General features: G+C 47.9%; 2 protein-coding genes and 1 long non-coding RNA gene across 6 annotated transcripts in view; 2 read left to right on the top strand and 1 right to left on the bottom strand.

The window, feature by feature from the left end:
- Nucleotides 1-10751, top strand: part of LRFN2 (leucine rich repeat and fibronectin type III domain containing 2) — a 199255-nt gene extending 188504 nt beyond the window's left edge. The window contains exon 3 of the mRNA XM_002746517.7: nucleotides 9422-10751. Within this exon, the coding sequence (XP_002746563.1) occupies nucleotides 9422-10391 (970 nt within the window). The 3' untranslated portion in view covers nucleotides 10392-10751. The remainder of the gene's footprint in view (nucleotides 1-9421) is intronic.
- Nucleotides 7387-24095, bottom strand: LOC118152848 (uncharacterized). Of its 3 annotated transcripts, none has more exons than XR_013534804.1 (3): nucleotides 23571-24095; nucleotides 9462-23192; nucleotides 7387-8610 (listed from the first exon to the last, which is right to left on the bottom strand). It is a non-coding gene; the product is annotated as an uncharacterized LOC118152848 (long non-coding RNA). The 3 variants fall into 3 exon arrangements; XR_008480633.2 differs by lacking the exon at nucleotides 7387-8610 and having other exon boundaries at nucleotides 9419-23192; nucleotides 23571-23771; nucleotides 23898-24095; XR_004741776.3 differs by lacking the exon at nucleotides 7387-8610 and having other exon boundaries at nucleotides 9419-23192.
- Nucleotides 14909-24183, top strand: part of LOC144582330 (uncharacterized) — a 43804-nt gene continuing 34529 nt past the window's right edge. For both annotated transcript variants that reach the window (XM_078370666.1, XM_078370667.1), the window contains exon 1: nucleotides 14909-23969. In XM_078370666.1, the coding sequence (XP_078226792.1) occupies nucleotides 23709-23969 (261 nt within the window). In that variant the 5' untranslated portion in view covers nucleotides 14909-23708. The remainder of the gene's footprint in view (nucleotides 23970-24183) is intronic.

Here is a 24183-nt window from a genome sequence, read left to right as displayed (position 1 = left end):
GTTTCTTCATCTGTGATATGGGGATAACTATTCCTACCTCACAGAGTCAGTGTGCAGAATCGGACTCTCCCTGTCAAGCTCCTGGCACATAGTAAGTACTCAATAAATTGGAAGCAGGATGGAACCATACTCATCTCCTCTACACCCTTGTGGCTCATGCATGAAAGCAAACAGGCCCCTTTGGGGCTTGCAGGAAGAGAGAGAGGCTGGGAGTAGGGCTGCTTGGCTTGGTTTAATGAGGCCGTGTCATGTAGTCTGAGCTCTCAAGGGTAGCTAGAGAGGGTGGCAAGCCAGTGGTTCCGTGAAGGGCCAGTAATGAGAACGGAGAGCCAATGGGCTGGAGTCGGGGAAGCTTGATGTGGCCTTTCCAAATTAGTGCTGAGGCTCAGCAGGCAGCCATGGTGCGTCACTAATGGAGGGAGGAGAGGACAGAGCACCCAGAAAGGCGTGGTGCTGGGGGAGCAGAGGGGAGGCTGGAGGCTGGAGGAATTATGCAGATACAAGAGGTGGTATTCGTTGACAACTCCAGGAAGGCAAGGATTTCTTGTATAGATACCAGAGCCAATGTCTTCCTCTTACATGAACACACACACATTCATCCTCTCACACACATACCTATGCATAGCAAACTCCTCAGGCTCACTTCACTTGTAGGTGTCTGTTAGTTTGGGGAGGCAACTGCTGCTTCAAATAATTGCCAAAATGTAAAGGCTCAAGCAGAATCAAATTCACCATCCTACCAGTCCACAGCGGTGTGCCAGGTTGTCAGGATACCTTCCTCCTGGGAGACTCAGGCACCCAGTATGTACCTCCCCCACAGGCCTTGTCATCCTGCCCAAGGATCCAGCTGGCAGAAAGAAAGGGGAGTGTGGGGAAGGCATCCTGACCTACTGAAGACCTGACCCAGAGATGGTGCAGATGACTTTCTTCACATCCCTTTAGCCAGAAAGGGTCACATGTAGATGAATTTCCTTCACATTCCTTTAGCTGCAAGAGAGGCTGGAGAGTGTAGCCTAGATGGGAAGCCACAAGAAGTGGGGAGTGGGGATTGGTAGTCAGCCCGTAGGCTCTTCCTGGAGGCCTGAGGCCCTGACGGAAACTCTTGGAATCCCTCCCATTCCATTCCCATTCCTATTCCTGAGGTCTAAATGCCTTTTCTGGGTGGGAAACTCTATTCCATTAGGAAAGAGGAGGCTCAGCCTGCAGGGAGGGGTCACACAGGGAGTCACCTCAGAAGTTTCAGAGGATGTGGGAACCTCTAGGGGAGGTGGGGTTAGGGGGTTGGTTGAAAGAGGGGCAGAACAATGACTAACATTGCCTAGGACCAGGACCCCTTATTGCCACATACATGTAAACACCTACACTCTGACACACACTCACAAATACCCACACATTCAGCTGACAAATGATACCTCTTAGACACACATCTTTTCACACACAGGCACACACACACTCATATGCCCCAAGCACATATGAATATGCACATCCATAAAAGGTTTTCAGGAATCCTTGCAGTAAGTTTCAAGGATATAGAAAAATACCTCTCTAGGCTGGATGCAGTGGCTCACACCTGTAATTCTAGCACTTTAGGAGGCTGAGGAGAGAGAATCACCTGAGGTCAGGAATTTGAGACCAGTCTGGCAGACATGGTGAAACCCCATTTCTACCAAAAATACAAAACCTAGCCAGGTATGGTGGTGCATGCCTGTAATCTCAGCTACTTAGCAGTCTGAGACAGGACAATTGCTTGAGCCTGGGAGGCAGAAGTTACAGTGAGCCAAGATCACGCCATTGCACTCCAGCCTGGGAGACAGAGTAAGACTCCGTCCCCACCGCCCCCCGTGAAAAAAAGGAAAAATAACCTCTCCGAAAAGATGTCCTCAGAACCATCCAGTGTCTGGGAGTTCACCATTAGCTAGCCCGGGAATATTAGATAAGAATTCCTCACATACGTTTAGGCACTAGCATTTTGCAAATGTAACTCTTGCACTCACTGCCTAACCATAGGGTAAATGCTTACTCAGCACTGACTCTAGGCCAGACGTCATGATTGGCAGTAGAAATACAACAATGCATAAGACACGGTTCCAGTCCTCAAGGGAAAGGTGTACATAAACAACCCCCACTTGAGAAGGGCTTTAACAGGAGACTGTAGCTCGGGTTGTTGGAGAAGGGAGAGAAGATATAGCTCTGATGAGGTCAGAGGTAATTCATGAGTCAGGCCTTAAAAGATGAGGTCACCAGCTGGAGAAAGAGATGATGCTAAGGAAGAGGGACCACTGTGAGCAATGGGATCAAGTTGGCTTACTGGCGGAGTGATGAGGGATTCCGAGAGGGCGGTAAATTATTTCCTAAAGCTGGAGTTTCACGAGATACACAGCCAAGATGTGCTGCTGCCGACATGAAGTGATCATCACCTTTTCCTAAAGTGCAAGAAAATGTTAGTAAATAGTATATTCTCAGCAATATAAAGGTTATCTCCTTGTGTCTTTCAGAATTCAGTCAGAAAAAAATAAAACATTTTAGGTCTTTTGAAAGAGGGAATTCAGGTCCGGCGCAATGGCTCACACCTGTAATGCCAGCACTTTGGGAGGTCGAGGCAGGTGGATTGCCTGAACTCAGGAGTTCAAGACCACCCTGGGCAACATGGTGAAACCCGGTCTCTACTCAAATAATAAAAATTAGCCTGGCATGGTGACTCCTGCCTGTAGTTCCAGTTACTTGGGAGGCTGAGGCACAAGAATCACTTGAGCCCTGGAGGCAGAGGTTACAGTGAGCCGAGAGATCACACCACCGCACCTCAGCTTGGAAAGAAAATTCAGTACAGGGTTTAGATTTTAGGGATGATAGAGGTGCTCAGAGGTCAACAATGGGTCAGGGGAGTGCAGGAGTGGTGGATGGGGGCAAGACAGTGAGACACCTTAGAGATTAGCAACAGCCGAGAGCCACTGCCACCCACCCATCCCCATCCAAGGCTGGAAGGACACAAGAGGAGATGGCATGACCAGAGACTAAGATCCTCATGTATCTAGGAGGAGCTGGAACCTTGGGAGTTGGAATCACAGAGGAGACTCAGAGTCTGACAGGGAGAAACCACTTTCAGACAAAACAGGTGGAAGAGATACCTGGCTTCTCCACTCTTCCTGCCCTCCAGTCTCTCTCCAGTGCCTCCATTGGCCAACTCCACCTGGCAGCCTGAGGGCACAGAAACCTGAGAACAGGCAAGGGAGCCTGGGAAATGTAGTTTCCCACAGGCAGAGGCACGCAGGTGAAAAGTGGAGAACAGCTTTGAGAGTCAACAGTAGAATGCTCCTGTGATTTTGTAGACCTCTGGTATCAGCTGTAGATTTGTGTGCTAGTGCTAAGCTGAATGAACAATGACAAAATAATATTAACAGAAAAAGAAAGAAAGAAAAACAATCCAGAGGGAGCCACTTAGAGTTGTTTTCTATTTCCTGGGTAAGTGCTTGGGGTTGCAGTTTCAAATTGTCTTTTAGAGTGTGTGAGCTTAATTAAATTTAACGCATTGGAGCAGCTTAACTTAAAATAGCAATTCATGTTTTCTGCTAACAGAGACGTTGCTAGTTTACATGATGGAAAGAAATCTCTCAGGATTTCAGGGACGTGTTTTTCACCAAGAGGCCTGTGACTGACCTCATGGTTGAGCCACTTACTGTCTACTGTCCCTTGGGATCCACTGTCCCCTCCTCCTCCTTGCTCTGCACCCTAGAAGCCTGACCTGCATGTGCCCGTGTATGCTGGTTTTCGGTTTGGTTCAGCCATGCAGAGCAGCAGCAGAAGGCTGGTGGCAGAGAAGAGTGAGGTCTGGCTACTTCTTCGTCTGGTGCCTATCCTCTGAGGTTGTCCCTGGCAGCTTCTGTTTCTCAACCAAATTCTCTAAACCAATTGCCTCAATGGAGGGTGACTTCGCCCCCAAGGACATTGAGCAATGCTTGGAGACATTTTAGCTTGTCACACTGGGGATGTGTTCTGGCATCTGGTGGGTGGAGCCCAGGGGTGTCCTGGGATTGTCCTCCGGGAATGCAGAGGATGGCCCTACACAGTCAAGACGCAGTCAGCCCAAGTGTCAACAATGGTGAGGCTGAGGAAGCCTGCACTAGCCCAGAGCTCCTCAAGCTATTCATTGTGTGGGACAGCTTTGATTTTCCCCACTCTGTTGCAGGCCAGTGCTTTTGTAAGACCAGAAGGAAGTTATCAGAAAAAATCATCAGGCACTTGAATGTGACAACCAATGCCAGATTGCCATAAAACCTTAATGCTTACTCTTAACTTCTGTAGTTTCTGATCATGGAGCAGGAACAAACAGTCCATGGGCTGGCATCCATCTGTGAGCCACACTGCAAGTAGCACTGACCTCCATGCTTCTCCCTCCTGGGGGTGGGGCTGAGGTAACAGCTCGGCTCTTGGCTTCTACTAGCTCTGGGTTCTTGTACATTCCCTTGTGATCCCCCATGTCCTCCTGCCTCTTTACAATTAGTCCTATATAAATAAGGTCTTTAATTATCCTTCTGGGAAGTGCTGTCTGCCTGTGAAGGGCCCTGCTGGTTCTGTGGTGTTTTCCTACCTGGGTTTTTAAGAATGTGGGCAGCATCAGAGGCTATGTGGGTAGAAGAACAGTGTGACGGCAGCATGGTTTGGGAGCCAGCTAAGGAGCTTGCACTGTCTCTTGTAGATCATGGTAGCACTTGAAGCATCTCAGTGGGCAGGGGACACAGCCAGAGTTGTGTTTTAGACGGAGCACTTGAGATAGTGTGGTGCTGAGAATGTGCTTTCAGGGAGCACAGTCTGAGACAGAGAGCCTGACTGGAGGCTGCTGCGTCCATTCCGACCAGAAATGGGGAGACCTACGCTAACACTGCAGGTAGAGTTGGAAGGCAGAGGGTGCTCGGAAAATAGAATCTACCAGCCAGGCCAGGCGTGGTGGCTCACGCCTGTAATCCCAGCACTTTGGGAGGCCGAGGTGGGTGGATCATGAGGTCAAGAGATTGAGACTATCCTGGTCAACATGGTGAAACTCCATCTCTACTAAAAATGCAAAAAATTAGCTGGGCATGGTGGCATGTGCCTGTAATCCCAGCTACTCAGGAGGCTGAGGCAGGAGAATTGCCTGAACCCAGGAGGCGGAGGTTGCGGTGATTTGCACTCCAGCCTGGGTAACAAGAGCGAAACTCCGTCTCAAAAAAAAAAAAAAAAATCTACCAGCCAGAATGATGGCCTGCAAGCAAGAGTGAAGGGTGAGATCCAGGTTCCCCAGATATAGCTTGGAGGATCAGTGGATGGTTTTGTAGGGTTGGATGAGAGGTAGACAGGGGGACACAGGTCGGAGATGAATTCTATATCTTTCACTAGAGTGCCCATTTCACGTGGCTTTCTCATGCAATTTGTCTGTTGACTGCCTGGAGGCAGGAGTGGTCTTGCTTTTAAGAAGTGTGGGCTCTAGGTCCCAGTGGACCTGATCTGGTCATAGCCCCATCATTCCCCAAAGGGAAAGTTCCAACTGTTTAGCTTCCTCCTTCTCTAAATGGGAATAACTTTCTCAGAGGGTTGTTAGGACATTAAATGGGATAATGCATGCTTTTCCTACTGGCCTTGTTTCTGATGGGCCGGTTACAGTGGAAAGCCATTCCAGGCCTGACCCTTCATCCAGGTGCCAGTGGCCCCCACCAGGAATGAGCTTTGCCTTATTACACCTCCATTGGCAGCACAGCCTGACTGCAGCTTCATCACATGATGTGGTTTTATCACATTATGATTCTTTCGGAATTGGGGAGCAAAGGGGATTGGGAGAGGCCAGGCAGGGTCCCACACAAAGTTGCCCAGGAAGGGCAGAAAGATGGGGCAGTGTCTGAGAGGCAGCATGACCCAGTGGTCAGGCACAGAGGCCCTGGAGCCAAACTGCCTGATTTGAATCCCAGCTCTGCCACTTATTAGCTGGGCATCCTTGGGCAGGTAGCTTAACCCTTCTGTGCCTCAGTTTCTTATCTGTTAAATGGAAATGAGAATAACAATAACTTTGTCCCAACAGTGTTAGGGAGTATTAAATGAGTCTTAACCTCCTTAAATATCTCACAATAGTGCCTGGCACAGATAAGCCCTCATGTTAGATGTTCTTCTTATTTTGTTGCTATTGGTAGTAGAAGTCATAGTAATACTAGTGTGGTCTGCTTCCCAGGACAAGGTGGCTAAATATTGAGATGATTTCTGGGCTCATGGTACATCTTTAGTGTCCTGGGTTGGTTGTGTTAAATGCAGTAATTAATGTGGGAACCTGTGTTACACAACAGGTGTTCAGTAAACAAGTGTGACCATCCGCTTCTCAAGTGGATATGCTCTTATATGCTGTGACCCAGAAAAATGGTGGAATGCCGTGATTCAGAGCAGACTGAAGGTGGCCTCTCTGGGGTTTAATCCCAGCTCTGCCGTGTTGTCTTTGCATAACACCTCTACACCTCTGTTTCCCCATCTGAAAAATCTGGATTATGATGACAGATGTCTCAGGGAGTTGCTATAGGCCTAAGTGAGTTGGCATAGGGCACTTAAAACAGAGCATGGCACACAGTTAACAGCTGGTGTTTGCTCTTGCTGCTGTCACTGTTCTGAGTGTCCTTATCTCCTGCCTTCTCAACTTACATCATTAGCCCTGAGGGGAAAGGAATGAGGCCCTGGAGGACTCAAGTGTCCCCTGCAGCACTGGCCACACAGGGCTCCTTAGGCCCTGCCCAGCAGATGGCCCAGCAGGCTGAGCATCCTGACAGCAGAGGAGTGTGAGCCACTCCAGGGGTGAAGGTGTTTGACCCAGCCACAGGCCAAGGTGAACTTTTCACTGAAATGAGGAAAGATGCTCCCATATGTGTCACACAGTGAGGAACAAACCCAGACCATGGATCCAGAAGCTAGTGTGAAAAGTCCCAACTGCTGCATACTAGCAATCCCAGCTATGTGACTTTGGGCAAATCACTTATCTTGTCTGAGTGGCGGTCATTTCTTCTCTGTAAATGGGAGTACTGATCACTGCCTTTACAGAACTATCATGATGTCCAGGTGAAACTGGCTGTAAAGTCTTCAGATAGACCTCTGGGGCTGGCTGCAGAGTCCTTACATGATCCGTACCTCCTAACAACCACTCTAGCCTCTTCTGCCCCAAACACTGTTCTAGGGTGGGGCTGTGTATTAGTTTTCTTTTTGTTTTTTGTTTGTTTGTTTGTTTGTTTTTAAGACGGAGTTTCGCTCTTGTTACCCAGGCTGGAGCGCCATGGCGCGATATCGGCTCACTGCAACCTCCACCTCCTGGGTTCAGGCAATTCTCCTGCCTCAGCCTCCTGAGTAGCTGGGATTACAGGCACATGCCACCATGCCCAGCTAATATTTTGTATTTTTAGTAGAGACGGGGTTTCACCATGTAGTTTTCACGCTGCTGATAAAGACATATGTGAGACTGGGCAATTTACAAAAAAAAAAAAAAAAGGTTAAATGGACTCACAGTTCTACATGGCTGTGGAGGCCTCACAATCATGGCAAAAGGTGAAAGGTGCATCTCACCTGAGAGCAGACAAGAGAAGAGAACTTGTGCAGGGAAACTCCCCTTTATAAAACCATTAGTTCTCATGAGAGTTGTTCACTATCATGAGACTAGCACAGGAAAGCCCCACCCCCATGATTTAATCACCTCCCACCAAGTCCTTCCCACAACACGTGGGAATTGTAGGCACTACAATTCAAGATGAGGTTTGGGTGGGGACCCAGCCAAATCATATCAGGCAGGCCCTGGGGGCTCAGTTTTCTCCGGTGTGGCTTCCCCAGCAAAAGAGCAGGTGGGTAGGTGAGGAGGGAGGCAGCAGCTACCCACTAGGGTTCCCATTGACGGGATGTCAGTATCTGCTTGTCAGTTCCAGTCCTCTGTGCATGGATCCCAGGTGGAAGTTTTCAGGCTTCAGTATTTCATATTTGAGATCTTAATTAAGTTGCCCAGCTCCAGGTTTGAGAGGCTGATGGGAGCTGATAGAGCCCTCTCATTCTCAAGTAGTAGGAAATAGGAGAATGGGAGTGGAGGAACTACCAAGAAAGCTACACAGTGGTCTGTTCAGGCCTGGGTATTTCCGCAGGAGTGTTTATAGAAGTGACACAGGCATCATCTTTGGACTTAGCAGAAGGCATGATACCTCAACAAGGGTCTTAGAGTTCAGGGTGTGCATTCAGGCTTAACAAGGCCACAAGGGCCAAGAGTTCAGAGTGAAGAGGTCCAGGCAGGAGAGGACCAGCCACAATGTGGGGAGAGTGCTTCCCCATCAGACCCCACCCTAAGGTAGAAGGAGCAGTCAGTCTTCTACTTAAGAAACTCTGGCTGAGCCTGGCCTACCACAACTAGGACAAAGGATTCAGAAGTGCACCCCAGTCTTTAACACTGCACCGTCCCTCCACTCCTAAGCAGCAGGCCCCCTTCTCCTGCCTCCAATCCTCTTCTGCTCAGACCCCTTTCCCTCGGTCCACTGCAGCAAACGTTCTCCCTTCCGAGTCATGAGAAAGCCCTTTGGAGGTGAGGGTGGTGCTGGCCTCTCCAGGCAGGACCTTGTCTCTGACACATCACAGCACCTGGTCCAGAAAGAAGGCTCAGAAAATGTTGACGGGAATCCCCATGAGTCTCAGAGGTCACAGGAGGGCTGGAGCAAGCTTTGGGGTGGGCTGGCATGACCTGACTCTCACTCTGCCCTTCGCAAAGACAGAGGGAATACCTATAGCAGGTATGGGGGTATGGGTAGCTAGTGTCCCTTTGTATAATTTCTGCTGCTTCACACTTTAACCTCTCTGCTTCTCTGTCTCTCCCTCTGCCTGTCCCTGTTTATTCTCTCTCAACTCTGCTTGAGTCTCTCCCCCTCCTCCTCTTTCCTTTCACCTCTAAATGCCTCTCCTTGTCTCTGCTTTCATCTGCCCTCCTTCTCAATCCCTTCATCTTCATACTTATTGTCTTGTTGTGGTTCTGTTTCCATATCTCTGGATTTTCTCTCACCTGGTCTCTGACACATCATCTTCCATCTACACCTCTCCCTGATGCTCCATCCCTGAATCTCCCTCTCTCACCTTCCTTTCCACCCCAACCTGTCTCCGTCCCCTTGTCTGGGTCTCCCTCCTCACATCTCTTTCTTCTCCATTTTCTATGCTCTATTCCTGCCACCTTCCTGCCCCTTTCCCTCCCTCTTCCCCCTCCTCTGTCTCTCCATCTCTCTCCTTCTGTGTTTCTTTACCCCTCTGTCCCTTTCTTTCCCTCTGCCCCATTCTCTCTGTACCCCTGTGTCTGTCTTGGTCTCCCCACACCCATCACTCTGTTTCTGCCTCTGTCCCCTCCCCATCACCCTGTCCTTCCACCCCACCACCCTTCACCCTTTGTGAACACCCCCCTCCCCAGGATGATCCCAGCCTCCAACAAGGCCTTCGTGGTCAACAACCTGGTGTCAGGGACTGGCTACGACTTGTGCGTGCTGGCCATGTGGGATGACACAGCCACGACACTCACGGCCACCAACATTGTGGGCTGCGCCCAGTTCTTCACCAAGGCCGACTACCCGCAGTGCCAGTCCATGCACAGCCAGATCCTGGGCGGCACCATGATCCTGGTCATCGGGGGCATCATCGTGGCCACGCTGCTGGTCTTCATCGTCATCCTCATGGTGCGCTACAAGGTCTGCAACCACGAGGCCCCCAGCAAGATGGCCGCAGCCGTGAGCAATGTGTACTCGCAGACCAATGGTGCCCAGCCGCCACCTCCAAGCAGCGTGCCTGCGGGGGCCCCACTGCAGGGCCCGCCCAAGGTGGTGGTGCGCAACGAGCTCCTGGATTTCACCGCCAGCCTGGCCCGAGCCAGTGACTCCTCTTCCTCCAGCTCTCTGGGTAGCGGGGAGGCTGCAGGGCTGGGACGGGCCCCCTGGAGGCTCCCACCCTCCGCCCCACGCCCCAAACCCAGCCTTGACCGCCTGATGGGGGCCTTTGCCTCCCTGGACCTCAAGAGTCAGAGAAAGGAGGAGCTGCTGGACTCCAGGACTCCAGCCGGGAGAGGGGCCGGGATGTCGGCCAGGGGCCACCACTCGGACCGAGAGCCACTGCTGGGGCCCCCTGCAGCCCGGGCCAGGAGCCTGCTCCCCTTACCCTTGGAGGGCAAGGCCAAACGCAGCCACTCTTTCGACATGGGGGACTTTGCGGCTGCGGCGGCGGGAGGGGTCGTGCCCGGCAGCTATAGTCCCCCTCAGAGGGTCTCGAACATCTGGACGAAGCGCAGCCTATCTGTCAACGGCATGCTCTTGCCCTTTGAGGAGAGTGACCTGGCGGGGGCCCGGGGGACTTTTGGCAGCTCTGAGTGGGTGATGGAGAGCACGGTCTAGGTGGGGGTGGGCATGCTCCCTTTCCTGCGCGCAGGCTGGGAGAAGAAGGGGAAAGAATCTTACTGGCAAGTGTTTGTGGAGTTTCCATGGTGATGTTTACATCCAGAGACAGTTTCGTCTCCCTGTCAATGGCCTCGTGTCCCCACCTTACCCCCAACACCCACGTCACCTCCCCACCACCCGGCCGGGGTGTGCTCAGGGAATGCGGACTCGCTCAAATGCCGGACTGAGCCCTGAGTGCTTGGAAAGGCGAGATTCCGCCTTTCTAATCACAAATGTAGCCTACAAGCAAGCGGCTTTGGATTGCTTATGGGTCTAGTGTTGTTTTTATTTCTTAATTTATTTGTTTTTCATTTCCCAGACTCCTCCTCTTCATTCACACGGATAATCGAGAGAGTTAATCGTACATATGAATGCGTGTTCCCAGCAGCCCTGGTAGGGGGTAATTGTTACCAATTGACAAGAGGAAGGAATTATTCTGTTTCCACACTTGTTTGGGGGAAGACTATGGGGTTCCCTGCCCAGAGCTCTCATTACTCCCAGACACCCCCACACCCAACACTGGAAGGGATGAGTGACTGACCCCTGATACCTGACTTCGTTTCCTTTGATTCTCCAACATGACATGCCACACCCATCACAGAAGCTTAAACCAGAAGGGTAACTTCCTGGGTTCTTATGTGTGGGGAGGGAGGAGAGCTTCATGCTGTAGGTCATAAGGGATCTTAACTTCTGGAATTGCTTTGGGCTTGTTGCCACTTTCTGGGAAGCTGGCATGGCTTCTCTTAAGGAAAGCAGTGTGGGTGGCAGGAAGAGCAGTGGACTTGGAGTCTGAAGCTCTGTGTCTGGGCTCCATAGTCATGAATAGCCAGCTGAATAACTGGGACAAGAACCTTTTATCTCTTGGGACTTGAATTTCCTAATTTGCAAAAACACTGGGATTGTACTAGGTCTCCAGTCCCTTTCCAGTTCTATGGACCTATTAGTTCTTCATGACTCTAGATGTTATGCTTTTTTGCTCAGTGATTCCAGAAGCACAAGCTGGTTACAGCAGTCCCCATCCTTTTTACTGGACAGAGAGAATTCTAGAAGCCTTGGAGGGGGAAAGTTGAATCTTTTTAGAATGATAGGGTTTTGAAGCTCGGGGAGGTGTTTGCAATCATCCCATCTTTAACTACCTCTCTCCCTTCCTCAAAGCATAACGGAATTGCCTAAGGTCACACATGAGTTCGTGACCAGGTCAGGGCAGGAGCCAAGGCCACCTGCCTCCTGGCAGTGGTGCTTCGGATCCATAACGCTGTTTTCACTCTGACTAGGGAAGTTTTGTGTCCAAAGGATGTCCCATGTTTCTTCCCTAAGAAAGTGGCTCAAGGTGGGATGGAGGAATGCCTTCTCTTGGTTTCCTGAGGAGGGTCCATCCTTGGAAGTTATGGGGTGGAATGGGAGGGGTGCATAGGGTCCTTTCCATCTAGGAATGAACCCCCACTCTCCAGACAGTGGCAAGAGAAGGGAAAGAGGACATGTGCCCAGGGAGAACCTGCTGTAGACAGATTGGAATGACTTTCCCCCACATCCCTGTCCCATGTCTACTCATCAGCAACTCACTACCTCTCCCTCAGTCTCTCCAACTCATTCTTTCCTCTTCCAACTCCCTCCATAGACCTCTATTTTCTCTCTCTTGTTCTTCATACTTCCACTGGCCAACCACACAGCCCACAAAGCATACAGGCAAGACCATTCTGGGCCAAAAAGTTCCAATGGCCTCAGACCTAGAGCTGAGCTGCTGGCCCCCAACCCCACTCTGGAACATACAAGGAGGGATTTGCAGCTGTCTATGCAGGATTATCTTGGCTCTAACCCCAGAGCCTCCAAATCCCAGGCTTTCCTCCTTTCTCACTCTTCTCCCTCCCCTCTCTTAATTCTTTTTTTTTTCCTGCTGTTACTCTCTGCCTTTCCCAGTCCATTTCTGGTTCTGACAAGGTCATTAACAGACCAGGCCAGTCCCTCCTGAGACCTCAAGTTATAATAATTTTCCAGGCCAGTCCCAGGCCTGGAGCACATCCCTTCTGTGGTAACAGAAGTACCTACAGAATTGGGTAACTTGAAAGGAAATCTGTTCCACCCTTCCTCTTTTCCCTTCCTGTTTTTTCCTCTTCTCTTTTCTCCCTCCTTATCTTTCTCATTCATCCTTTCAAACTATAGCCATTGTGGAAATGGTCTCAAATACCAGCTTTCTTTTTTGCCTTCGGATTCAGACACACAGAGGGAAGGTCGTGGACAGCGGAAGGAACCAACTCACTATCTATTCTCATCAGCAGCTCCGAGCTCTGTTGTGACATGATGTGTGCTTGCTCTTGTGTTTGTCATGTTTCTGACTTGGAGTTTTGGAAAGCAACATCCCTGTGGTCAGAATATAAATGCGAACCTTCTCCTTTGCTAAAAAAAAATGTACAGTAAAATGTACAGTTTCAAAGACAAACACTAACCACACTTCTTGGGCGGGAGAAAAAAAGAACATTCTTACGTCTGAATGTCTGCTGTTCATTTCTCTGGAAACTCTGGGGTTTTCTAAAGATGGCTTTGAAGTGGCATTTTCTCTTGCACCCGTGTTTATTACTGCCTGGTGGGAGCCTGCTTCTTGCTGAGTTCCATAAGGTGGGGGAATCTTCTGAAATAATAGAGAATGGGATCAGCCTCCCAGAGTAAAGATATGTAGAGAAATCTAAAGTCAAGCTTCAGGCTAAGAACAGTCCATCCACAGCTGTCCTGACTGTCCCACCTGGCATCTCCATTCTCTGATATATCAGCTCTACCTCCTACTTGTTTCTGGACAGTGGTCACCATCACTGCACCTAATAGGGGCGCATGGGTATCTTCTACTCATTTTGGTTGAGCCCTGAATGGTATTTTTTTCAAAAGGGTATTTTACTGGGAAATTATGGAAGAACAAACCAAAACCCAAACCCAAGGTATAGAAAGAAACCTGCTTCTGGAACACAGCTTCCCAACTCTGTCTTTTCTAATATCTAGATCAGTGCTGTCCAATAGAATGAAATGCGAGCCATGCTGTAATTTTAACTTTTTTTAAGAAGCCATGTTGAATCAAGTATAAAGAAATAGGTGGAATTAATTTTAATCTTACCTTTTAACTCAATATATCAAAAATATTGTTGTAACATGTAATCACTCAAATTATTAATAAGGTATTTTATAGTCTTTTGGCACAAAGTTTTAGAAATCTGGTATGTGTTTCACATGTATGGCACATATCAATTCAGATTAGCCCTCTTTAAAGTACCTGAGAGCCATATGTGTTTAGTACTGGCCACTGTACTGGACAGTGCGACTGCAGACATACAATTGACTTGAAAGCCTGCCCAGCTGTTGGAAGAGGAAGGAAACTGACACTTGTTGAGTACCTACAGCTTCCAGATACTGTGCTTGTTGCTTCACATATGTTTCTCACTGAATCATCACCAAAGCCTTTTAGGTAGATAGTATTGTGCCCATATTATAAATGAAGGGACTGAAGCTCAGAGGCGTTAAGTAACTGGCCCGAGGTCACACAGTAAGTCTGATGCAAAGCCTTAGTTCTTTCCATGACACGCCACTGCCTCCCTTATCCTTTATTCCTCCTGTCAACAAGTTATAGATTGTATTTTAAAATGACTAACTGATTCACATTTGTAGCCTAATTGGGAAACCCTTGATTAGCCTAAGATCTGCTAGAATCCTGAGTGTTAACTCCAGGCAAGAGCACCTTGGTGAAGGGGTTCCTTCTGACCGTACATCAGCCTTTCTGGCCCTCCTTGCCTTGAAACACGTTCCCTCCCCTGGCCAGGAATATTCCCCAGGATTCAGACTGTGCTGTCCAGCCCACCCTGCGTTCACCCCTTCTCCCCTCTCTGTGACTCTAGGAGGCACCTTGTTTAATGAAATTTCCATCTCCAGTCTTGTCTGGGGTCCTCTGCCCCAGGAGCCTATGACTTACTCCCCCTAACGTAAAAAGCCTGGCATCAGCTTGCTGCAAAGACAAAACCTATCTTCTCACCTCTTTCTATTCGAATACTCCTGTGTCCCAGTGGGGAAGATACCTACCCAGATCCTCGTCCCTGATATAGGGAAGCCTCCAGCTCTTCAATCTTTTGCAGAGGTAAGATAGCTGATACAATATTTGCCTAGTTGATTATTAAGCTTTCTGAAAAAACAGTTCAACCCCTTTCCCCATGTTCTTGATAGTGACACATCTCTCAGGTTTCCCTCAAGAGAATTTTTTTTTTCCATCAGTACAGTGTTGAAATTCCAAAAGACCTTAGGAATACTTTTTTGTTAAGGGATATAATTTTCAGCCAAGTTAGGCAACAGTCACTGTCTCAGGTTTCCCCCTTCCAAAATACAAAGTAACTTTTATTTAAAAGTCTGAGTATTGATTTTTCGTAAGTAGAGCCTGAGTACTTCCGTGTCTTGTTCTCCATGTGTCTGCAGTGAAGGTCTCAGGGCTTCAGCAAGCCGGGCGGGGCTTCCTCCGTTCTCGCAACCATTGGGATTTCTGCAAACTGCTGCCAGAAAAATAGAAATACTTATTCAAAAGAAAAGAGTATTGGCAGGCAGCACTCAAAACCTGAATGCACAGTTTTAAAGATCCCACCTAGATTCTCAAACCCAGCCTTTCCATGTGACGCAGTTGACAGCAAGAATTTGTTGTGATGAGAAGGCTTCTCACAGGTAAATACTTGAGGTTTCTACCTTTGCATAATAGAATCAGACCCATCCAGGTTACTCCCCAGTATCTAAAAGGAACACTGTCACTTTCACTGTTTAAAAATAATCTATTTGTACTTTCATCCCTTAAACTAAAGGTAGCTTCCGTCATCTCAGTTAAGGTTCTGAACCTCACAGTCAGTCAGTGTTTACAAGGCTCATAGGTTTCCCTTCCCTGAAGCTTCTATCAGAGGGAAATTGGCGTGTTTCCCCCATACCAAAGAGATGAGCTAGCCTTTACCCTCTAAGGCTATCCTAACCCCTATCATAGCTACTTAGGATCTTCTGACAGGTTCAATGATCTTTCCCCATGTTCTCATTTTGTATAACATGTGGCATTTTCTTTTGCTCATTTATTCTGAGGAAGTAGGCCCAGATTTCAGGCTCTTCCCTGGTTACTTTCCTGATATTGTTGGAATAATTGATATTCTTATTGGTCCCTTTAGCCAACAGCTGAATGTGCTTCTAGTGATTGGAGCCAGAATTCTCCTCCACCATCTCATGCTGGAGTCTGTCTGGGATTATAGCAAGGAGGATCTCATGATCTAGTCCTTTCCAAGACGTCAACAGCCACACACTTTGTTCCCTACTGATGAGAGAGTGGAGCTGGAATTTCACCCATCTCCATGGGATCCCCAAACCCATCTGGTCCACAGCCAGTCAGCCCACTGACCAGCCTCCCACAACTCCAGCCCATCCGTCCAGGCTGTCCATCTGGTTAGTTGGTGATGAGCACACCCCCTCTTCTCCTGCACCTCCTCTGTAACATGTGTTCAGTGGTGCTCCCTGGCACACCCCACAGCAGCACTAACATTCATATACTTTGCAAGGATGAGTTTTCTTTCCCTTGAATCTCCTAGGCTACATTCAAGATATCCCCTTTTCCAGACCATGGAGACCTCTGTTAGTTGACCTGACACCATTTCCACTTTGTCATGAAGTAAACCTCAGGGCCCTACACTTGTCCCCTGTGTCATGGACCTGGCATGTCCTGGCAACTAGCAGGTGACTTGCTCACCATTTGAGGAGTACTACTGTCAAGAAGAAGGGATTTAAGTCCTCAGTTGCAGCTCTTAATCCCCAAGGCTTTCATCTTGGGTTTCCTATTTTGCTCTTCGTACCCATTCCTGTGGGGTCTCTTGGAAGATATGGTCCTTTCTGTCCACCAAAGATGGGCTGGTTGCCTTACCTACCCAGACTAGTTATGGGAAATTTCTTACACCTTCAATAGAGGAACATTAGGTTGGCATTTTTCAACTGCAAAATTAAGTTGGTAACCATAGCTGACATTTATTGAGAGTTTCCTATGTTCCACGCATTTCTAAGAGCTATATATAGATTATCTCAATTTATCATCAAAACAACACAATGGAATAAGTATTATTAATATCTCCTCTGGGGAATCTCAGATAGAGAAGAGTTAAATAACTTGTCCAAGGTAACCACAGCTATTGAGGAGCAAAGATGGGTAAACACTCTGCTGATGGATTTGCTCGGAAGTTTCCTACAGAGCTGCAGAGGAGGTAGAAATGCAGAGCTGTCCGGGTTTCCTGTGAAAGGCCTGACTCCTGGCATATGGACCTTGACCGTCAGAAGACTGAGCCCGGTGGAAAAAGAGGGAGAGGTAGAGAAATCCATCTGTGCTCATTTAGCACGCTCTCACTGGCCTGCTGTGTGCCTAGCACTGTGCGTGGTACTGAGAGAGAGAAAAGTCACAGTGAAAGACACTGCATGCCTTTGACGGCCTGGCACATTACCTTGAAGGACGGGGACATAAGCTGATGTTTTAGATCTCTCATTATGCGAAGAATGGTCTGTCTTCACTAATTTCAAGTCAAAGAAAAGATGAAAGCATGGATTGGCCAAAGGCCATACAATGTAAGATGACACCTGTGCCTGGAAGAATTCACCAGATTTTAAGTTCTAAAATCTTGAGTCACTTTACAGAAGAGGAAATTAAGACCTGGTATGGAGAAGTGACTCGCTTTGGGTCTAACAGAGGTGCACTGAGGATTGGGATCCTGTGCCTGGGCAAGCAGGGGTGAAGGAGGCATCTCTGGCTGTCCCAGGAGCTTGAGAGGGGGTGTGGTGGAGGGAGCAAAGCAGGCCTGGAAGAAAAGCAGTTGCAGAGAACTAGAGGGTCCTCACTAATCCAAGGCAGGTGCAGTTGCTCCTGAGGGAAAGGGGCTGTTTAATTTGGGGCATCTGGGTTGAGAGCCTGTTTCTTGGCCAGTTTCCTTATTGGTAAAATGTCAATGGTAAGTATCTACTTCAGTAAGTATGCCTGTGTAGTACCAGGTAGTTATACAGATCACATATTGGATTGGAAAAGCCAGCGAAATAACAGTCATTATTATTAATGATATGCATCACTTAAATTAACATAAATTATAGCATATTAATGATAATATTCAATATGTTAAGCTCATAGACTCTCAAAGCTGGCAAAAGCTATCAGAGGTCTTCTACTCCAGCCTCCCTCAATGGGTATTTGGATCCCCTGTTCAATATCCATACAAGCTCTTATTAATCTTATTACAGGCAAAATTATGTATAATGAATTTCAGAATTTACCCAAGGCAGGGAGTGGCTCTCTGTGCTCTAATCAGACCAAGGCCTGAGGCTTATGTCTCCATATTCCTGGTGGGCCCTTGTGAATCCATCATTCTTGACTTCATGGGAAATCCAGAGCCCAGACATCAAACAGCTCCCAAAGACTGCTATGGTCAAAATAGTGTTTTAAAAAACTAGGTACAGAGCCTGGGACCCAGCTCGAAAAATCTCGGGTGGTTCATTATTCCCTTGCCAAATCAGCACTTGTCTCCATGATTTTTAGCAAACAGAGGAGGCAGGGAAGGGGCAGAGAGCACATGGTAACCTCTGTAGCACCTGATGCCCTGTATGTTCTGACATACATGACAGTCCCAATAGTAGCTGGAAGCACCTGGAGAATTCTAGACCTCACTACTGGGCTGAGGATGGCGATCCTGCCCCTCATTGGTTCCCTAATCCTGTCCACCCTTCATCTTTCTTCCAGGATTGGCCCAACAGCCAAAATCTAACACCAGGACTCGGGAATGACACACATGCTGCCACTGAACACCTCCCACTGTTTCTCTTCTGGGATGGGAAGACTGCCAGGTGCCAGGAAAATCACTCAGTGAGAGTCTGGCTCTGATGAGAAGGCTGAGAGTGGGCCAGAGGCTCTCCACTTGAGATGGGAGGCAAGCTCTTCCCAAGGGGTGATGGGATGATAGCCCATTGACCAGCCCTCTCTGCCTCCCTTTAATACCTGGGCCCCCTCTAGCCCAAAGACCATCCATTTGCTTTAGGTAGGGAGATTAAAATTAATTCCCAATTTGATCTTCTGAATCAACATACTAGTCCCGATGAGAGTGAAGAAAAGATGTTAGAGAAATGGTTTCATCCTAAGGTCAGAGAGGGTTTGTGGATGTGTGCATGGCTGGACAGGCTCCTTAGGTAGGGCTAATGCTTCACAGTTTGTTTGGGGAGAGCTGGAGTGTGCCAGGACATACTGGGGCTGGAGTGACTGACCTACATGAAGAGGTTGGATTCTGTGTTTCCATAGAGAAGACTGGGTCACTCCAGAGGTCTGGAAGCAGGCAGGGAGGAGACCTCAACAGTGATCCAGTGCAGAAGCCCAATTCTTCCTTGGTCTTTGTGCTTTTAAGGGTCCTGCTGAGGTTCCACCTTCTGAGGAATCATGCAAACTGCTGTGGGCTAGCTCAGCTTTGACTTGTGAGGGAAGCAGAGGCATAGAATTTTCTTGTGGCTTTTTTCTTGAGGCTCAAGGTCTTCCATCCTTTCTGAGGTTACAGAAAATGAGGGTTTGTGCCAGACATGAGAAAACTAGAGAAAGGTTCCATCTGTGCTTTCTACCCCAAACTAAAGATGAAGGGGCTCAGACAAGAGCACCTGATTCCGGGAGTGGTCAGTGAGGGTTCCTTCCCTGCCTTCATTGAGCTTTGTCTGAAGAATGGTGGAACAGATACAACACTGGAGATACTTATATGTAGAGGTATACAAGGTCAGAAGCACAGCCAAAAAGATTCTATACCATCACAGCATTCCAAACATTCCTTAAGCATGGATAACCGTATTCTTTATCAAAAGTCTGATTTTTCCATGTTACAAATTTTTCTAAACTGAGGATCAAAGTTGTTTTGTTTTTTTTTTTTTGGCTTAGTTTTTATAGCACTTATGGGACAGAAGTAGGTCTCAAATCTTCTGACCCCAGAACTGGAATCCCCTACATACCACACCCCCACACTCAGGCATTACAGTGATATCTGGCTGCCATAGCAGCAAAGAGGGAAAAACATGAGCCTAAGAAGGCAGCCCAGAGCTAGGAAAGATAATGTCCATGCAAGTGAGAGGAGAGTCAAGCCTGGAGAGGTAGACAAGGGGCACAGGACCCTGGAGAGTTGAGAGGGGGCTAAAGAGAGGAGCTCTGCCAGAATTCTCCACGAACACGAGGCTCTCTCAGCTCTCCAGTGCCAATCTAGCTGGGACAGGGGTCAGAGATTATTGACCATTGTAACCTGAGCAGGAAAGGAGGAGTAAGAGGTATCTAAGTAAGGATAAGTAGGAAAGAGCGGGGCATGGCAGACTCTCGTTGAGAGGACACAGCTGTCCAGGTCCAGACTATTGGCCCAGCCCACCCACTGTCCACATTAAAGGTGGGGAAAGGAGCCGTGTGCTCTACCTGGAGTAACTCTCTTCCTAGTGAAACCAGGAGGCAAGTAGGGACCAACAAGGAGTTATGGTCATTTTCAAGATTTGTGTTTGTCCTATCTGCTTTGAGTCTCCAGTTACTTCCTGTATGAAGGCAAAGACTCCCATTCCCCCACGTTAAGAATAGAGGCACATTGGAAAATCTCGACCTTTCAAGGACTGGTGAAGGCAGAAAGGACTTGCTTCTCCATGAATATTGGAGGTCTCAGGGCACAGTCCCGCTCATATCTTCCAGGATCCATTTGGACAAGAACCACTTGTCTCTTCCAGAGAATGGCTTGGAGACTAAATGGGTAGAGAATGGATGAGGGTAATGAGACCTAACCCTTCTAAGATTGTTCCAGAGTGTTAATCAGATTATTAATCAGTCATATCAAGTATCCTTGGGAAGAAGGCTGTTGCAAAGAAGGGTGGGGGTCTTTCACAATGGAATCTGGATTGACCCTGAACCAACTAGAGGAGGGAGAAGTCCAGGACTCACGATTCTTTCCCCTTTGGGTCGTGATGCAGCATGAACAGGAAAGCTCTCAGCAGAATATAAAGGACTGTTCAAACAGGGAAGAGGAAACTCATGTTATTTACCAAACACTGTGGTAAGCATCCCAGATTTCTCATGTGGGTTATTCCTCATGAGCCTCACCCATCCTTCTGACATAGAGGTTGGATCATTCATTTCACAGCTGAGAAAACTGAGACACACAGAAGTTAAGCAGCCTGCTCAACGTCATACAACTAGTTAGGGGAAGTGTTGGGTAATCACTTAGTAACTAGAGTTACTCCTAAGTTACCTAAGGAACACCAAGGGATATTAAAATTTCAGTGAATTCTGGAAGGAATCATAACGTGTGAGCGATGAGGTTAAAAAAGTGAGCCTAACAAAAAGTCGAAGCCATGAAAAAATGCATTGGGCAAGTAATATTTAGTGACTTCTCGGTGCCTGTCCCAGTGCCTCATATGGTAAGAAATAAAAGGTTGCTCTTAAGGTCCTTAAAATTTTTCCTTTCAAACTAAGCACTAAATAATTCCCACATCACTGCTGCTTTTTTTTTTTTCTAAAGTGTGGCAGTTGGATAGAGAGGAGGAGTAGGGCGGCAGGCCCTAACTCCAGCTGCACAGAATAGGTGGCTCTCCCCCTAAGGAAGGCAAGGGCACCCCATGTCCATTCCTTCAAGAGTTGAGTCTTTTTCCTTCCTGGTTTCAATATCCTCAAATGTAAAATGGTTCTGGTATCTACCTCAAAGAGTATTGGGTTTGTAAATTAAATAGCTCTATATAGTTAAACAAATAACCTGTAGGATTTGAAAAGTCACCAACTCATGATGATTAATGTAATAGATCACTGATAAAACTGTTATAAATTACAATACATTAATGACCATTATATGGATATTAGGTCTGAAATCTCAGAGCTGGAAAACATCAGAAATCTCCAAATAAGCACTCCTCAGCTCATCAATATCCCTGTCAGTGTTATTCTGATTACAAATTATTCCTTAGTTTTAATTCATAAATCCTCCAAGGAAGAGAAAACATGATAAAGTATTCTCATACCTTGTGCTTCAAGGAGCTTAGTACTTGATTGTGGCTCCAGGTTTGCACAAGTTCCACCATTCCTGCTCCTTAAAAGACCCCAGAGTCATAACAGAAAACTGCCAGTATCTGCTGTGATCACCACTAGAGTAGAAAAACAGCCAGCCAGGGTCCTTGCTGAGAAATCTTTAGGAAATCTTGAATGTCTGTTTTCTCTTGCCAAATCACGTCTGGTCTCTATGACACATCAAATGGAAGGAAAAGGCACAGGGACACTAGCCAACTGTGAGACCCCAGCAAATGAATGTTGCATTCTGCTATGAATTTCACTACCAGTTGTGCAGTCCAGGACAGTTGCTTACCACCTCCCAGGGGCACAGCATGGGCCAATGATGGGGCACACTCTCTTCACACTCTAAGCAGGACACCAGACGCCACCACCCTGCCACTAGTGATTTGTTCCTTAGTAAGTCTCCATTTACCTTCATTCAAGAATTGGAAGAGTATAAAAGGTATAAAAATAGTAACCAATACAATTCTAGGACCTCAATACTAATCACTATTTACTCCCATCCACATCCTCCCATTTGACCTGAAATTGAAGTGGATACATTTGTTCCTTTAGTCCTTGCCCTAATACAAGGTAAATACTCATAGTAAACCGCCAGGCATCTACTAAACCAACTGGTAGCAGGTTCCTGCCTAAGATAACGAGGGTATCATTCAGAGGAGGAGGTGGGAGGGCCAAGGGCATTCCTTGTAACAGCCCTCCTCCCCATTGTTCATCTCCCTGTAGCACAAACACCAATTGAGCTGGTTTGGGGAAAAGAATAAAGAATCAGGGTCTTCCGATTCTTTTTTTTTTTTTTTTTTTATAAAGAATGGAAATTTATTTCTGACTGTTCTGGAGGCTGGGAGGTCCAAGATCAAGGTACCAGCAGGTTCAGCTCTCTGGTGAGGACTGCTCTCTGTTTACAAGATGGCACCTTGATGCTACATTTTTTCAGATGGGAGGACACTGTGTTCTTGTATAGCAGAAGGGATAGGAGAAGGAAAAGGGGCCAAACTTTTTCCATCAAGCCCCTTCCGAATCAGCACACCAATCAGCTCAAGCAGAAAAGAATGACATAGAGCCTTTATTAAACTGGTCCACTCTGTCCTGAGGTATGTGGGACTAGCCTGGCTGGCTGACCAGGTTTCTTGAGCCCCCAAGGCCTCTTTCAGACAGGGAGTTTTCACGCACAAGGCCTTGTGAAACATTGGAAATTATACCCATGTGGGGAGCCGAGTTTCTATGTTGATGGTAATTGGAAAAACATTTGAGTCAAAGCTGGGCTCTGGGACAAAAGGGGAAATAAAGAGGAATGAAGGGAAGGGGCCCACTTCCTCTTGACTGATTCTAAAGCTCATAGTGGGATTCCAACTCACAGCTAGCCCTCTACTAAGGAAGCATAGGAACCTTGACCCAGGAAGGTTAGACTTTTTCTTGTTGTGCAAGGGTCATGTCTCCTATCTGAAGGCAGAGTACTGCATATTTTGATGGGGACAAGGAGGGTGCAAGTGTGGAGACCCAATGTCAAGTCCTGTTAGATACTAGTCCAAATAGCTCCAGCTCAGGAAAGGCTGGTAAGCCTGGGCAGGGTTACACAGGGATGGATCATCCTAAGGGCTGTCTTCCCAGTCTCTAGAAAATGGTGGTATATGCAGACTGCCTTCCTCCTCTTCCTTGTAGCTTCATTATGGATAAAGATCATTCTATAAAAGAAAAAAAATTAGAAGAAACTTGATACATACAAAGACAACACACAGCACAGAAACAAGACAAAGTTAAAACCACAAAATGTAATTGGCAGTACATTGGTTTTCAAAAGATATCTACATAATTACTCCCATTCTTCTGAGAATTCTGGATTAGGGCATTATCACTGTGTCTCTTTCCACGTGAGTGGGTATGCTCACCAAGGGTGAGGTGTCCTTACCATGATCGCATGGCTTAGATGGAAGACCTGGGACTGGACAAGGGGACCTTCTGACCCCAGGTCTGGGTTCCGCCCTCCCCAACCGTTCACTCATCACCATAGGGAGGGAGGGCAGAAATGGGAGCAAGGGGGCGGTGAGCCCACGGGAACATACCCACTGGGAAACAGAGCCATGCCTGGGAGGGGCCGGTCTGGGCCACACACTCCAGAGATTTCCGACCCGGGCTAGCGCTGGCGAGGGCAGGTCTGCCGGGCACGTCTTTGTCCTTTGGGTCCCGGGCTCTTTCGTAGCATGCAGGACACTCTCCTCCATCTATGGGGGAATGGATTTCTTCTTCCATGGGAATATACAGAACTGAAGGAAGAGCAGGATGGACAAGTACTAGACTGCAGCTGCAGCCAAGCGGGGGAAGAGGCCCACGAGGGTCCTGGGCGGCTGCCGCAGGCCATTCCCGCCCCCGCCTGTTCAGAAGCTCCTCACCTAGAGGAGGAGGATGGGCAGCAGCGGCCCTGGGCAGCCTTCCGCCGACAACGTCAGAAACCACCCTGCCAGGTAAGTGAATGTGCGCCTTCTTATGCACATCCTGGGCCTCGGAGGTTCTTCTATCATTCAGCAGTTATGATATTCTTGGGGAGCACTGCTAAATCAGTCTGTCGAGGAATAAGTCAGTGTGGAGTCATCCTGGAGGAACAGGTGGCGGTTGTTAAATAACTGCCAACGGCTCTGGCTCCGGCAGTTATTCTGTTAGCCACGCCCATCACCCCAC

The sequence above is a fragment of the Callithrix jacchus genome, chromosome 4, assembly GCF_049354715.1.
Source record: "Callithrix jacchus isolate 240 chromosome 4, calJac240_pri, whole genome shotgun sequence".
NCBI classification, from domain to species: Eukaryota; Metazoa; Chordata; class Mammalia; order Primates; family Cebidae; genus Callithrix; species Callithrix jacchus.
This window is presented reverse-complemented; position numbering and strand designations above follow the sequence as displayed.